The sequence below is a fragment of the Leucoraja erinacea genome, chromosome 15 (assembly GCF_028641065.1).
Source record: "Leucoraja erinacea ecotype New England chromosome 15, Leri_hhj_1, whole genome shotgun sequence".
In the NCBI taxonomy this organism is placed as follows: Eukaryota; Metazoa; Chordata; class Chondrichthyes; order Rajiformes; family Rajidae; genus Leucoraja; species Leucoraja erinaceus.
Genome location: NC_073391.1, coordinates 22,537,854 through 22,554,495, shown reverse-complemented (window position 1 = coordinate 22,554,495; position 16,642 = coordinate 22,537,854). Strand labels below are relative to the sequence as shown.

The 16,642-nt window shown below is 41.6% G+C and overlaps 1 protein-coding gene across 2 annotated transcripts in view; it reads right to left on the bottom strand.

The window, feature by feature from the left end:
• Positions 1-11,106: 11,106 nt before the first annotated feature.
• The window catches only part of vwa2 (von Willebrand factor A domain containing 2), a 46,431-nt gene continuing 40,895 nt past the window's right edge, over positions 11,107-16,642 (bottom strand). For both annotated transcript variants that reach the window (XM_055646902.1, XM_055646903.1), the window contains exon 14: positions 11,107-15,920. In XM_055646902.1, coding sequence (XP_055502877.1) covers positions 15,775-15,920 — 146 coding nt within the window. In that variant the 3' untranslated portion in view covers positions 11,107-15,774. The remainder of the gene's footprint in view (positions 15,921-16,642) is intronic.

The window sequence follows — 16,642 nt, the reverse complement described above, 5'->3', positions numbered from 1 at the left end:
CAGGTGAAACACACTGTTCGAATTCAATGAAGGGCAATTCCCAAATAAATTAAAGGATATTACTTTGCAAACCAGGTTAGTGACGTTATGGACACACTTGCTCATTTATAGAATTTTATTGATATTTCAACAGTTGTTGGGACCGCTTTCCTGCTGGCAAATCTCTACATTTGGTTCAATTAATACATTTAGAATTTCTTAAAATTTATGTATCCTAACCGTTAGATTTACTGAAACTCCTGCAACTAAAAAGTCCAGAATTATAATTATGAATACTTTGTCTTTGAGTGAGCTGTTTCTTTCTGTTTCTGTCTATTCAATAAATTGGAAACAACTTGTTTAGGACTTTTAACATCAAGGGGGGAGACAATGGTTCAGCTGCTGCCTCGTAGCACCAGGTTCAAACCTGACCTCAGATGCTGTGTGGAGTTCCCGCGTTCTCCCTGTGATGGTGTGGGTTTCCTCCAGATGCTCAGGTCTCCTTCTTCCAGGGGGAATAGGTGAGAATGTTGGAAGAATAAATCTGGGATAACTGTACGATTCATGTACATAGCTGCATTAAGGGCCACACAGTGGCACAGCTGTTAGAGCCGCTGCCTCACTGCTCCACGCACTCGCATTCGTTCCCGACCTCAGTTTGCACGTTTGGAGTTTGCACGTTTTCCCTGTGACTGGATGGGTTTCCTCTGGGTGCTTTGGTTTCCTTGCAAGCAGTGCGAATTTGTAGGTTAATTGGTCAGTAAATTGCTCCTTGTGTAGGGAGTGGAGGATTGAATAGGATAACATATAACTAGTGTGAATGGGTTGGCTTGTACTGGGTGGGCCAAAGGACATGTTTCCATGCCGTATTTCTAAAATACGCATACAAATGATAAAATTATCCAATATATTTCCTAGGATCAGCAGCAAACACAATTCAACACAATTAGTCATAGGGGTGGGTTTTAAAGAGTATCTTTGTGGAGAGAGGTAGAAAGGCCGAAACCTTATGTAGTGTATTACAGAGCTTGGTAACCAGGCAACATAAGCAATGGCCACAAATGGTGGAATGATGGCAATTTGGTATGTGGAAGGGGCAACCATCTTGCAGGGTTAAAAGTCAGAGAAGGCTACAAACATGGCCAAAGAAAGAAGTAAAAGCAAAGATAAGGATCCTAAAATTGAGGTTTTCCTAGACTGGGGCTAGCACAGGGTATAACCTCAGCAGTTAATGGATGAAATGCAGATGGTGTAAATATTGGCAACTGAGCTTTGAAAAACAAGTATCAACAGAATATGCAAGATGTGAAGTAACCAGGAAACTGTTGCAATTGTGCAGTTCCAGATGTAGCAAAGACAAGGGTGAATGATTCAGCCCAGAATGTTTCAAATAAAATAGAGCTCTCGTTTGTGGAAAATTGGATTGCAATCGTACTGTTTGATTAAATCATGGATACAAATTCACTATTAGTCTCCAAAAAACATTTGAACATGAGCTTAACGGAGAAAAACAAGTATACTAGATAGTGGAAAGTGATTTGGTCCAACAAGATTGCTCTAGAGAGATTGGATTAAATGACATTGCTTCATCTCCCTATTCTGGAACTCTGCACTTCCTTCCCAGGGCCTCAAATTTCTAAAGGGCCAGACCCACTTGGGCGACCTAATCCGTGAGTTCTGGCGAGTTTTTCCCACAACTTATACTCGCAGCATGGTCGTCATGAGGTCGTAGGAGTTCTTCGTAACTCTCCTTCATGCTCAAATGTGATCTCCGCGTACTCGAGGCCTCAGCTAGGTCGCAGAGTTTTTTCCAATATGTTAAAAAAATGCCTGCGAGTAAAAATAGGTCGCCATGGAAAAAATCAATACTTTTTTTACTCATAAGTTTAGTCATATTAGGTTATAGTAGGTTGTCATGTTATTCACAGGTAATCGAGGGTAGTCGAAGGTAATCGAAGGTAGTCGCAGGTAGTCGTAGATAGTCTTCATCATGCTCAAAGGGAGGTCGAAGGAAGGTCAAAGTAGATTGAAAGAGGTCGTCTTCACTCTCCACCATTCGGTGTCCAATTTTCCTGAAGTTAGTTGTAGCTAGTCTTCTACATAGTCGAAGGAGATCTTCAACATGTCATTTTTCAAACTCTCCTAAACTCTTCTAAACTCACCAATTAGGTTGCCCAAGTGGGACAGCCCCTTAAGGTTAATAGCATTCTGGTGAAAACACAATGGTTAATACACGGTAATCAATTTTATTTCAGAGCAAACATCATCTTAATTTTTCTCCAATTAAAACCTTGTCATGCTATCCCTCCATGATAAGTCCTTCTACGTGTCTTCAGAAAGATAAAATTCAATTTATTTTCAACATTTCCAAGTGCCTGATATCTATGTAGGCCTCCGAGCTTTTTCTCTAACCAGCCAGCCTATCGTGGAAGGCTAGAGCAAAACTTACTTCACGAGTAGACTAGGAGTGCAGAGTTTTCATAGACAATAGACAATAGGTGCAGGAGTAGGCCATTTGGCTTTTCGAGCCAGCACCGCCATTCAATATCATAGCTGATCATCCACAATCAGTACCCCGTTCCTACCTTCTCCCCATATCCACTGATTCCGCTCTCCAACTCACCAAGTCATTATTATTGCATCTCTTGCCTCCTCCAATCTTAAACTGATAACTGCCCTTTTTAGAGACAAGCAGTAGTTTGCCAGAAAACTGTCAACATGGTGCAGTGGTGTAGCTGCCTCACAAACTCAGTACAGACAGCACCCGTTGTCAGAAGGAAACCTGGGTGTCTGGCACGGTTAGGCAACAACTATACCGCTGAAGAAAAAGGTTGGGGCTTTTCTGCCCAATATCATGGCCCTAGGTGTTTGGTAAACTCAACCAGTCGCAGACCAGCAAAACCAGAACTCGTATACGGGTGGGACAAGTGATTGCCTTTGCTGCACATCTCATGTGTATTGCATTAAGATGTCTCGAGTGCCCAGATTTGATATAACATATCACAGACTGTGGAGATAGCTTTAGGCAGCGCAGAATGGAGCGAGACCAACCTGCATTGTCTGCTTTAGATATACGAATTCTCCACAAATTATTTTAAACCCATGCCAAAATGAACAAATATCACGAGACGATTTCACACAAACTTCATTTAGACATCAATTGCTGGGCCAATCAACTGTATAAAGGACAGGAACCTATCAACATGTTCTGAAGGTTACACTTACCATTAACTTAAAATTATAGCTGGTAACATCAGTGTTTCATAAAATTAAAGCAACCCATGAATGAAGTTGCATGGCCTTATTTGACTGTCTGAAGAAGAAACTCATCTGTTGCCCTTGGATTCAGTCGAAAGTCATTAGGACATTTGATGAGTTGAATCTGGTCTCAGTGCCAAGTCTGTCCTCCACAGGTATGTGACCAGCCTGTCATATTTATCCTTTGAAGCCTGGAGCAGCACCATATGAGTTGTTGGTTTTGGACTCCAAACTCCCAAGTTGCTGGCAGGAAACATGAGTTGCCGCAGCTGTGATTCAATGTTCATTGTTGCTCCAAACAATGTCAGCAGCCAGATTGTGGAGCTGGGGATCTGAATCGTCATGGATTGAAAGATTGAAGAATCTGAATGGATTGGAGGATATGGCATGGAAACCGGCCCTTCAGCCCACAGAATCCTCACCAACTACTGATCACCTGTTCACACTAGTTCAATGATTGAATGATTCAAACATTCAATAGTACTTAATTGTCACATGTACCTAGACACAGTGAAATATTTTGTTTTACATACAACCCAGTAACATCATACAGCTGACATCACCGAGGCAGTACACAAGAGGTGCCATGTTTCTGGTGCCAACCAAGCTACATAAAATTAATCAAACAGACTTACCTTCTGTTTGGTGCAGTGAACCAGGCCTGGCATCAGGGAGCCCTCCGCCAAGTCCCCCCTTCATTCTCAGCGGCCCCCCATCGTACTTGCCGGCCCCCACTTTTTCTAAATTCTACGTAATCCCGCTTTCTCATCCACTCCATGCGCACTAGGGGGCAATTGACTGAGGACAATTAACCTACAAAACCTGCACCTTCTTTGGGATGTGGGAGGAAACCAGAGCACCCAGAGGAAACCCATGCAGTCATAGGGAGAACGTGCAAACTCCACACAGACAGCACCCGAGTCAGGGTTGAACCCGGGTCAGTCAGGCAGCAGCTCTTTCGGCTGTGCCACAGTGCTGCAGAAGGAGAATTCTCCTTAAGCGAAGCAGCTCAGATTACGTGTAAAATGCTATAGTGTCTAAAAGTTTCCAAATTCTCCCAGTTAGCAGGGTCCTTTGAAGTAATGTGTAAAAGAGCAGAATCAATAATTTCAATGCATTTTCAAATGAAACAGATATTCACAGAATCATAATATGGATTTATTATATGAGGTAGCCCATATCATTGAGATCACTTCTGTTCAATATGTATTAAAAAATTAAGTTCATAAAAAGTGAGAGAAACAAAACACTGGATGTAGTGCACCCTCTAGTGTTGGTGGTGTAACTGCATTCTGTAAAAACAAATGTGATTTCGGTCTTGCTTTGGAGGAAATGTTTTAATCAAATGATCCTGAGACTTTGTTCCTTATTTTTTTTGTGATGGAACATCTCTTGGTATTTTGCAAAAATATTACATAATGACATTTGCGAAGAATATCTGCTAACACAAATCTTATGTACTTGATAAATCATGTTCAGTTATTTAATTATGCCACAGTCAAGAATATTTCCAATGGATAACATAACCAAGATTATTTGAATATGTCAACAAGCTTTTACCTGCACTAGGAGAAAAATATCTGCTAAGTACACAGTGATGTTAATTATATCCTATGCTGTAATTATTGCATTTTTACTACAGCAGTAAAATAGAGCATATTTTAATATATATTTAATATATTAGCACATATCTGAAGAAGGGTCTCGACCCAAAACATCACCCATTCCTTCTCTCCTGAGATGTTGTCTGTCCCACTGGGTTACTCCAGCTTTTTGTGTCTATCTTTGGTTTAAACCTGTATCTGCAGTTCCTTCCTGCACAGAGCATATTTTAAAACAGGTTTTTAAGTTAGGTTTGGTGAAAGTCCGTCCAGGTCAATTGGCTAAAGCAACAAGCTTCACTCCTTCCACCTGCCTCTAAATCCAGCTCAAAAAATGCAATGGGATTACTCACTGTTAGGGTTGATTGATGCTTTGAGAAATGCCAGGTAGTCTTAATCCAGAAGCCACACAGAACAGGCAGAGACTGGAAATAATTCCCAATGCCACAACGAGGCCCAATTATGAGGGGAAACGGCATGGAATGTGACAAGGAATGTTTTTTTTGAATTAAAATGCCTGTTCACAAATAGTATCTGAGCTTCTAATTGACTTGCTTTTTCTTGGCACATGGTTAAAATCAGCGCTGAATGTTGGCTGGGTCTTCCATTCCCCAGCAATGAGACTTTTTACACCACCAAAAGAAACGTTTTTTAGTTTTTGTTTTTTTTGGTCACAGTGCTTTAATAGAGGATTTTACTGATATACGTTACATATATAATAGAACTAGAGCATAAGAATGGGCCCTTAGGCCCACAATATTTGTGCCAAACATCATAATGTTTGAACATACTTTTTATTTGCCCTTCATTTACAGATGATGCCTAAAATTATACTTTTTTTCATGAATAAGGGATTATCAAAAAACAGTTATTTTGTAGCAACACAAAGAGGAGGCAGCTAAAGTGTGTAATTCAATCAGCAGACCTGCCTGTGTGGACCTGCCCTTGTATACAGGAACAATAGACTGGAGACGTAACTGTTCCGTTAATGTACTTCTACCAATGTGTTGCGTTTCTTGGCAAATTTCTTTTGGCAAAGCAACGTGCCTATTGTGCTGTCAGCCTTGCCCACGGGCCACACAGGCAGCTGTACTTTGTCTGTACACGATGTCCTGAGGAATTCAAAGGCTCTAGTAGTATTTGCCTGTCAACAGGGTTTCATTCCACGGGCTTGGAGATTGTGAAGTAAAATAAAATAAACTGCCAAACTCTGCATCAATATCACAACCCATGACTCACTATTTAAAGTTGGTGATAATAGTTGGTTCAATTCCACAAGTGTTGATTTCCCTGCATTGTAAGGCATTTCATATTTTGGTAGCAAATTTCCTGCTGGTTGTTGATCCAGCAGCAATAACTCTGCTTAACCTGCATGTACAAATGTTTATCATAGTAAGAAAGAGCTCGGTTTCTGCTGCATCTTTCATGTCTTGTAGCCAGGGACGCACTTTTGAAATGTAGACAAAATTATAGTAAGAGTACCTTGCCGCCAGTTTATGCACGATGCACTCTTCCAAGTGGCAGGGTGATAATGACTAAATAATGGGGTTTTACTCAGTAACATTAAATTAGACATAAATATTAGCCACAGCACTAGAGATAACTCCCTGCTCTTCTTTGAAATTGGATCAAGGCATATTTTATGTTTGTTTGAGCCAGCAGAAGAAGCCTGGTTTAATTTCCCATCCAAAAAATGATTGGAGCAGTTTAGATTTGTGATATGGTTTATTACTGCAACTGCCTTGATCTACATAGATGCATGGATTTATGTGGACAAAAAAGGTTAAGAGGGATATGGGCAAATAAATAGGACTAGCTTAGAAGGGCCACTTGGTTGCCATGAATGAGTTGAGTCGAAGCGCCTGTTTCTGTGCTGTATGACTATCATTATATTAAACAGCATGTAAATAAAAGCAGAAGACATTGAAAATGCTGAACATGTCAGGAAGCATTGGGTAAGAGCAAAATAGAGTTAAAATGTCAGGTTAAAGACCTCATCAGAAGTGGGGAAGAGAGATAACAAGCTATGATAGCAAAGAGGGTTGGAGTTGGATGGACAGGGCAATGGGAATATCTGTGACAGGGTGAGCCTATAGTTGCCCTAATTTTAATCTGTTGAAATTATCAGGTTAATGATTAATGATGAATGTCACTGAGAGAACACAAACAATGAATGTAGAAGTTGTGAACTTCAAAGCTGGGAGAATTTTGCACTAACATTGTATCAGAGTTGGCGAGTTCTGATATAAACAGGGCAGGCAATTCACCTGAAGTTATTGAATTCAATATCATCCAGAATGCTGCAACATGCTCAGATGGAAGATGTTTTTTTCAGTTACACATTACTAAAGAATTGCAAGTACTGGAAATCTGAAACATGAATGGCTCGGATATGTTGGAGCAGAATTCGGCCATTCGGCCCATCAATACGGATGTTCTCACTGAAATGAGGATTGGCAGTTTTTGACAGTGTGGAAGATAGTCTTAAGGGCCTGTCCCACTTGGGCGTTATTTGCACGGCATTTACGCTACATAATTTACGCGTCACGACACGCGTGGCGTGCATTACGCGCGCATGGTGAGATGTGGCGGCATAGGCAGTGACGTGCGGTCGCGCGCAGCGCCCCAGGATTTTGGGATTCTCAAAATCCTCGCACGCCACCTGCGTGACGCGCAAATGACGCCCAAGTCGGACAGGCCCTTAAGGCTGCAGAGAGATATCAATGTGTTGATGAAATGGGCTGAAAATGGCAAGTGGTGTTTTGACGTGATGCATTCTCAGAGTACAAACATACACCAGGAATGGTAAGGTCTTAGGACGTATAGTGAGAAGGAAAGAGGGCTTGGAGAACCAAGTCCATAGATCCTTAAAGAAAACAATAAAGCTACATAATGTGGTTAGGAAGGTATTTAGGAGGTGGATTATTGTGCTTCAACCTTATAAAATGTTGGTCAGTCCTTAGCAGAGTACTGTGAGCAGTTCTGCCACCACAATACAGGAAGGAGGCGAAAGCACCGGTGAAGGTACAGATGAGATTCACCAGAATGTTGCTTGGGATGGGGCAATTCAGTTATGATGAGAGACTGGAGCAGCTAGGTCTGTTTTCCCTGGAATGTTGGAGATTAAGAGGGAACATGAGGGAAGTATGTAAAATTATAAGGGATATAGAGAGGGTAGCTTAAAGGAAATTTTTCCCCATATCAGGTCGATAAAGCTAGAGGAAACAAGTTTAGGTCATGGAGGGGAAGAGATTTAGAGGGGATAAAAGGGGGACCTATATCCACCCAGAGAGTGGCAAGTACCTGGAATGCATTGCTTGTGGGAATGGTGGAAGCCGAGTTGCTGACAGCATTGAAGTCATGTTGAGATGAGCATTTGAATCACCTAGGCATAGAATGGCAGGTTGGGTGAATGCCCTGCTTCCATGCTGAACAATTCTATGACAAAAGCAATTCGAACAAATTACATTTGCCACACATTTCAGTTGCTTCCCTTCCTTTATCAGAATGGGATAACAGCAACATGTCTCTGCATGCATCTTCCAGTGCTTTGGTCTTGCTCAAAATGATTAGCTTCCCGAGATCATATTGTGCACAGCAGTTAGCTTGTATTTTATTTTTTTTCATTTTTAGATACAGTGCAGCACCCTTAGTCAGAATATAAGGCAGCAACACTACCGCTGCACCACCATGCCGCCCTACATTTGATAGGATTGGACTATGAAGGGAACATTGGAAGTTCCTGCTGTAAAGATAACATTTGTAGTTAACCTGAAATAGTTTTGCTGAGTTGACAGTTTCTTCTGTGAAGCATTTGCCAGATTACAGGAGATATTTGATAATTGCAGGTCCAGCCCAAGTCTTGATTTATAATGCATGTAACATGCTATTATTCCATGACTTTTCAGGGCATGTGCTGAAGATGCATTAAACTATTGCTTGCTGCTGAATCTATTACTTATACCATCTGGTTCAGCTATGAAAAGAATTTCTGCCCTGCCTTAGTGACATTTGGTACAGAGTTGGCCAGACACAATACACCCTGTCCGTCTACAACTCTACATGAAAAGAAAAGCCTAACCAGTTTTTATTTCATCCATTATACTTTCTATATAAATGCTGTTTACATCTGCTGGTATTGCAGCAATTAACATTGAACACTGCAATGGAGTTGCTCACAAATAATTCTTCGAAATTGGAGCACAACCAGAATTCGCTCATGGCTGTTTCTCCAAGCCCAGTTTAATAAACAAAGGTAGTGGTGATATTTAACAGCTCGTTTAAGATGTACTTTGCCCCCTCATTATTTCACAAATGTTCATTCTACCCATTACGATAAATAGTGTGAACTCATTGAGAACATCAATTGTAAGCAGGGTGTCCATCTGCTGTGGTCTTCTTGCCATTTTCTATCTCCAATCCACAAGATCATGGGTGTTCAAATCTTATCCTCAACACCATTTTCCCATTCTCCTCCATAGCATTTGACTCCCATGTAGTTCAAATATCCATCAATCCTCACTTTGAATATGTTTAAGAAAGAACTGCAGATGCGGGATAAATCGAAGATAGACATAAATGCTGCAGAAACTCAACGGGTGAGGCAGCATTTATATAGCGAAGGACTAGGTGATGTTTCGGATCAAGACCCTTCTTCAGACTGATGTGGGGGTGGGGAAGAGGGGTGGGAAGAAACAATGAAGAGGCGGAGACAGTAGGCTGTGGAAGAGCTGGGAAGGAGGGAAGGAGGGAGAAAGCAAGAACTACCTGAAATTGGAGAAGTCAATGTTCATAACGCTGGGGTGTAAACTACCCAAGCGAAATACGAGGCGCTGATCCTCCAATTTGCTGTGGGCCTCACTCTGGCCATGGAGGAGGCCCAGGACAGAAAGGTCAGATTCGGAATGGGAGGGGAATTGAAGTGCTGGGCCACCGGGAGATCGGGTTTGTTAATGCAAACTAGATGGAGGTGTTGGGCGAAGCGATCGCCAACCCTGCGCTTGGTCTCACCGATGTAGAGCAGTTGACAGCTAGAACAGAGGATGGAATAGATGAGGTTGGAGGAGGTGCAGGTGAACCTCTGCCTCACCTGGAAAGATTGCTTGGGTCCTTGGATGGAGTTGAGGGGGGGAGGTAAAGCGACTAGTGTAGCATTTTCTGCGGCTCCAAGGGAAAGTAACGGGAGGGAGTGGTTTGGGTGGGAAGGGACGAATTGACCAGGAAGTTACGGAGGGAGCAGTCTCTGCGGAAAGGAATATTTTGCTTGGGTAGTTTACAATGGTGAAATGGTGTGAACATTGATTTCTCCAATTTCAGGTAGTCCTTGATTTCTCCTTCCTTCTCCTCCCCTTCCCAGCTCTCCTACAGCCCACTGTATCTGCCTCTTCCTTTCTTCTTCCCGTCCCCACCCCCACATCAGTCTGAAGAAGGGTCTCAACCCGAAACGGCATCTATTCCTTCGCTCCATAGATGCTGCCTCACCCACTGAGTTTCTCCAGCATTTTTGTCTACCCACACTGAATATATTCACTGACTTTGCATCCACAGAATTCCTAGAACCGATGACCGTCCTTTCTCTGAAACAATACCCCTTAGACCTACATACCACCCCCTCACCCATCTCTAAAGAAATATCCTCTCAACACAAAGCCAGTCAATCTCCTGCAGAACACCACATGTTTACATAAGCTTTCTTTGCATTTTTCTAAACCCCAATCAGCATCGACCCAACCTGCTCAACCGCTCGTCAAACGTCATTTGCTTCATCCCAGGAATTAACCTATTGAACCTTCTTTGTATTTCCTCCAATGTAAGCATATTCTTTCCTTAAATATGGAGAACAACATAGTGGGCAGTGCTCCAGGTGCAGTCTCAGCAACACCTTGTAACATTTCATTAAAACTTTCCTGCTCTTGTACTCTTTATCACTTTAAAAAAAGACCAATATTTCATTAGCCTCCCGAGTTACTTGCTGCACTTGCATGCCAAACATTTGAATTTCATGCACTGAATCCTTCAGATGACTTTGAATCCATAAGGTTTGTAATATTACTATATTTAATTAATGTTTCACTCATTCTTCCAAACAGTTAACTTCAAATGTACTCATATTATATTCCATATGTTAAACCCATTTTGCTACTTCCCTGCAAAATGAATGTGTCGCAACAACAATTTTAAAAAAGGAGTAAATAATAAGCAAACTTCAAGGTGATGTCCATATTTTAAAATACATTTAAGAGGCAATTATAACACTTACGTCAAAACATTAGAATTTGGTGGCCATTTATTGATATCGAATATTATAGAACCCTTGAGTATGTTACTTGGGCTTTTGTTACAAGCCAGCTTGATTTCTTGGTGAACTTCTTGAAGATTTAAAACAATGAGTAAAAATCATAATGTGCTACGTCCGACATTAACAGGCAAACATATAAAATGTGCAGAGGTTAATATCAGGTGTTATGTACAAAATACTTAAACATTGTCATTACAAGATAATACACTGACACATTGTTCATAGGAATGTATTTACATTCTGACATACTAGACAGAATTTAATCAAAATTTTAATATGTCACAAGAAACCTATACGCTTCTAGTTTCAGTAAACTGATGACTATGCTATTAAAAAGAACTATTATCAACACTAAGGTAAAATTCCAAACTTTGGGAAGAATATCTTCCATCGCCATCATTTCTAACACGTCAAAATTACAGTTTGGGTGGTCTCCAATAGTACTGCACATTGCTCTGTAGACCCAGGCAGAGTTTAACCTAACTATCTCAAGGGTTATCAACTCATCTGCTTCACTCATTACATTTTGGTGGGTAGCACATTATCTTTTTGGGAGCAAGAAAAAAAATTGTGCTATTCACACCATGCTATTGTGCACCTGTGATCCAGTGCGGCACGGTGGAGTAGCGATAATGACCACAGACCCGGCTAGCATTTGATGAGCATTTGACAGTACTGGGCCTCTACTCGCTGGAGTTTAGAAGGTTGAGGGTGGACCTCATTGAAACTTACAGAATAATGAAAGGATGTTTCCACTGGTGGGAGAGTTTTGGACCAGAGGTCATAGCCTCAGAAATAAAGGGCGCTCTTTAGAACAGTGAGGAGGAACTTCTTTAGTCAAAGGGTAGTTAATCTGTGGAACTCTTTGCCACAGAGGGCTGTTTTTTTAAGGCAGAGATGGACAACATCTTGATTAGAACAGGTGTCAAAGGCTATGGGGAGAAGGCAGGAAAATGGGATTAGGAGGCTGAGATCAGCCATGATTGAATGGCGGAGTAGGATCAATGGGCCAAATGGCCTAATTCTACTATAACATGTGTGAACTTGTGTGTGTGGGTTTGATCCTGTTTACAGGCGCTGTCTGTACAAAGTTTGTGCGTTCTCCCCGATTGCATGGGTTATCTCTGGGTGCTCTGGTTTCCTCCCACAATCCAAAGACGTACAGGATTGTAGGCTAATTGGCTTCAGTAAAAATAGTAAATTGTCTCTAGAATGTAGGATAGTGTTCGCGTACGAGGATCGCTAGTCAGCGCAGACTCGGTGGGCGGAACGGTCTGTTTCCGCGCTGTTTCTCTAAACGTAGAAGAGAAGGCAAAGTCACTGCTGAAGCGTAATGGGGATATTTCACTATTTATTTCACACTATGCCCCTGGATCAACCTGATTCACAATGCAGTGTTAATGCATGAATGTAAAGATGGGTTCTTTAGCTTACAGCGCTTCAGCAGGTACCTCAGGAAAACAAAACTTCTGCTCCGATAAGCAGTATTTCCTCACTTCCAAAATTACTTCTGGATTTAAAATATTAATTACATAAAATCACATATCATGAAAATAGGGGCCCAATTGCAGCAGACGGGTCTCTTTCAAATTATTAGCTGCCCAGCTAAAGCTACTTCACTTGAAGACTATATTACACCCTGCATTGCCACAGGGGACGATCTATCACGCCAACATTTTAATTCCTATTTTGCCGATTCATACTAATAAGCTGGATGCGTCATATTCTGTATTTGAGTTATCTCCATGCATGTTAACTCAGGCTAATAGCAGAGTGGCATGGTATTAGATTCAATTGTGTGCCCGGTCACCTATTCAACAAACCTACGGCTGTGCAGGAAGATGCTGGTTTAAACCGAAGATAGACACAAACAGCCAGAGTAACACTGCAGGACAGGCAGCATCTCTGGAAAAATAAAATGGGTGACGTTTCGGGTTGAGACCTTTCTTCATGCTGTGATTTGGTTGGCATCTACACTCAACTCATTGGTTCCACTTCATTCCAAGTCAATGCTTACGATGGATGGCTTATTAGATGATAAGAAAATATCATATTAGGTGAAACCCTGAAAATGATATGCAGCTATTTGATTAATGAGCAACCACAAGAGACATTTAACCTAAGTATTAGAATCATACAGCGTGGAGACAGACCCGTCAGTCCAACCTGCTGACCAACATGCCCCATCTACACCAGTCCCACCTGCCTGCATTTGACCCATATCCCTCTAAACCTATCCTGACCATGTACCTGTCCAAATGTCTTTTAAATGTTGTTATAGCACCTGCCTCAACTACCTCCGATGGCAGCTCATTCCATATACTCACAACCCTTTGGGCAAAAAAGTTGCCCCTCAGGTTCCTATTGAAACCAAGGAATAAAGTCCTAGCCTGCTCAATCTCTCCCCAACATCCTCATATTACTGTTTCCATGACAGTTCTCTTAAATTCACTCTATACAGGTATTCAATTTTTTTCTGGCAGTGCAAAGCATTGTGAATATGTCACTGGGTCTTTCTTCTTATATTATACCATCAATGAAAGGTGTCAATGGAGTCAGCAGGAGAAAAAGTCCACAAATAAGGAGGTCCAAGTGACCAAGACAAGAAGAGACATGAAGAAAGACAAATGCATCCGGAAAGGAAAGAGACTGGGATGCACTTCTGGGATCAGGCAATTGTGGTGGAATTCAAGCAGGCACACACCTTAAATTTTAATAAAATGGCATGCTAGCATTCCAAATGACTAGCATACACATCTGTGATGTAATTGCATAGCAATGTTAAGTGGTGCTTTCAACTCAATTCAGAATGCAATTCACTCGAGCCATTGTTAAATACCTATTACACGAACAACAAGCTTGGAATACAGATATTTTCAGCAATGTACAAAACAGATTCAGGATATACAGAGAAGAATACAAGGACTCTCTCCAAATTATTTACCATATTCCTCTATTCCCACCACTTCCATGTACCTTTCCAAAAGCCTCATCAACACCACTATCATATCTGCGTCCACCACCACCACTCCAGGCAATGCATTCCAGGCCCTCGCCACTCTCTAGCTAAAAAACCTGCCCCACACATCTCCATTAAACATTCCCCCACTCACTTTAAAGCTATGCTCTCTCGTGTTGCACAAGTCCACACTTCCTGGACAAAGGGTTCTAACAGTCTACCCTATCCATGCCTCTCATAATTGCACGTACTTCTATCAAGCCTCCCCTCAGCTTCTGAAGTTCTAGAGAAAACAGTCCAAATCTATCCAACCTTTCCCCATAGGTAAAACCCTCTAATCCAGGCAACATTCTGGTAAACGTTCCTGATCCAAATTGAATGAAAAGTGTCCACCGATGAGACGAAATCAATCTCCTGATTTTTAATCAATTTGTAAAATAATACATTAAAAAATAGGATTAAGGATATTAATATTGCTGGGGAAGTATGAGATTCCCATGAACAACCATTGCATAAATGTTCTTCCATTGATGAATGTTTTTAATGTTAGCAGGGGAATTAATTTATTGCTTCAAACCTCAGATAAACCCCAAATTAATTTAAATTTGTAGTCATGGCTCTTACCTAAATGAAACAAATATCCACAATATGTTCAAAGGATCTGTCCTAGGTTTAAACCTTTTGATCATCAAGGTTGTTCCAATCACTTTCTTGTTAATAATAGCTTAGTTATCTAACAAGGGGTTGTTTGGACAAACTCTGTGATAGCTTGCAGTTAAATTCCTCCCTCTTTGCACATTTAATATTCATCACAGATCAAGGAACTCACCTGTGTGACAAATCCACTAAGATAGTAAAGGGTGGCAAGGTTGCTGCCTTACAGCGCCAGAGAACTGGGTTTGATCCTGACTACGGGTGCTGTCTATATGGAGTTTGTACATTCTCCCCGTAACCTGCGTGGATTTTCTCCAGGTGCTCTGCTTTCCTCCCACACTCCAGAGACGTACAGTTTTGTAGGTTAATTGGATTGGTAAAATTGTAAATTGTCCCTAGTGTATGTAGGATAGTGTTAGTGTGCCGGGATCGCTGGTCAGCATGGACTTGGTGGGCCGAAGGGCCTGTTTCCGCATTGTGTCATAAAACTAAACCTCCAACCTTCTTTAAGAAACAGAACTCCATGAACAAAACAAACACACTCAACATGCAATACTGCTCTGAAACCACAAAAAAAACATGCAGTGTCGTGTGAGAAACATGGTTTGCATGACCAGTCAAATTTAACAAAACACCACAATTGACAGGGCTATATTTCAAAATGAAGAACCATACTCTGATGGATGTAAACAAAAGTTTGAACATATTTTGCATTCCTGCTGGAGATCTGCATGAACAACAACCTTCGTTTGAGAACCCACGCAGTAACCTGATCGTAGAGTCAAATCTACCTTATCACAATACTTGCGTTAGAAATGTGGATAGCTTCGCAAATTGTCATTTGCCAGTTGTTTTGTTTAAAACATTGTTGGAATCGAGTACAAGTGTACAGGCATTTTGGGATCCATTGAAGTGATTTTAGAAAAGCTCTGGGCCGTTGACACTAACTGGGCTTCTTGATATTTGTGCCATTTGTGATTGCATGCCCAATACAAACTATGTGAGACGGGACAGGATGAGTCCTGTTACAGTGAAGTACCCCTGTACTTTCGGTGCCTGTGCTTTCTGCGGGACCTTCTTCCTCGTCGGTTTAAGCGCCGCAGCTTCCTCTGCCTGCGATGCCTCCTGTGGTTTCTGGGAACATCTCCACGGGGCTCCGGGCTCCTGATTCCTGCAGGAAAAGCAATACAGTGAGCTTCGGGTTTTTCAGACTTCAATGCAATTGCCATCCAATTCTTTCATTTGGTCCGTCACCATTAACATCAACAGTGAAGGGTGTAGGAAGGAACTGCAGATGCTGGTTTACGCGAAACATTGACAAAAAATGCTGGAATATCTCAGCAGGTCAGGCAGCATCTCTGGAAAAAATAAATAGGTGACGTTTCTTGACCCAAAACGTCACCTATTCCTTTTCTTCAGAGATGCTGCCTGAGCCGCTACTTCAGCATTTTGTATCTATAAACATTGAAGGGAATGCACTGTCACACCCTGGGTAGAATAACGACAAGGTCAAAGTATGCTGCAATAGAGGCCACATTCTGTAGTTAAAGGTAGACAAAATTGCTGGAGAAACTCAGTGGGTGAGGCAGCATCTATGGAGCGAAGGAATAGGTGACGTTTTGGGTCGAGACCCTTCCTCAAAGTTAAATAACAGCTTTGCTCATACAGATTTATATGGTATTTGCAAGAGTTTAAGGCATTGCAATACATCTTGGAGCAAAAAAATGTAATGTAGTCTATGTAGCCACTCACATAACAGCGGTCAATTTGCACGCAGCATTCAGCAATGTGACAATGGCCAAAGTTTGAGTAATGTGAGGAGGAACGAATATTGAGCAGGATGGTCAGGACAACTTCTCATCTCCAAGATGTTGCCATGAGATTTCTTACACC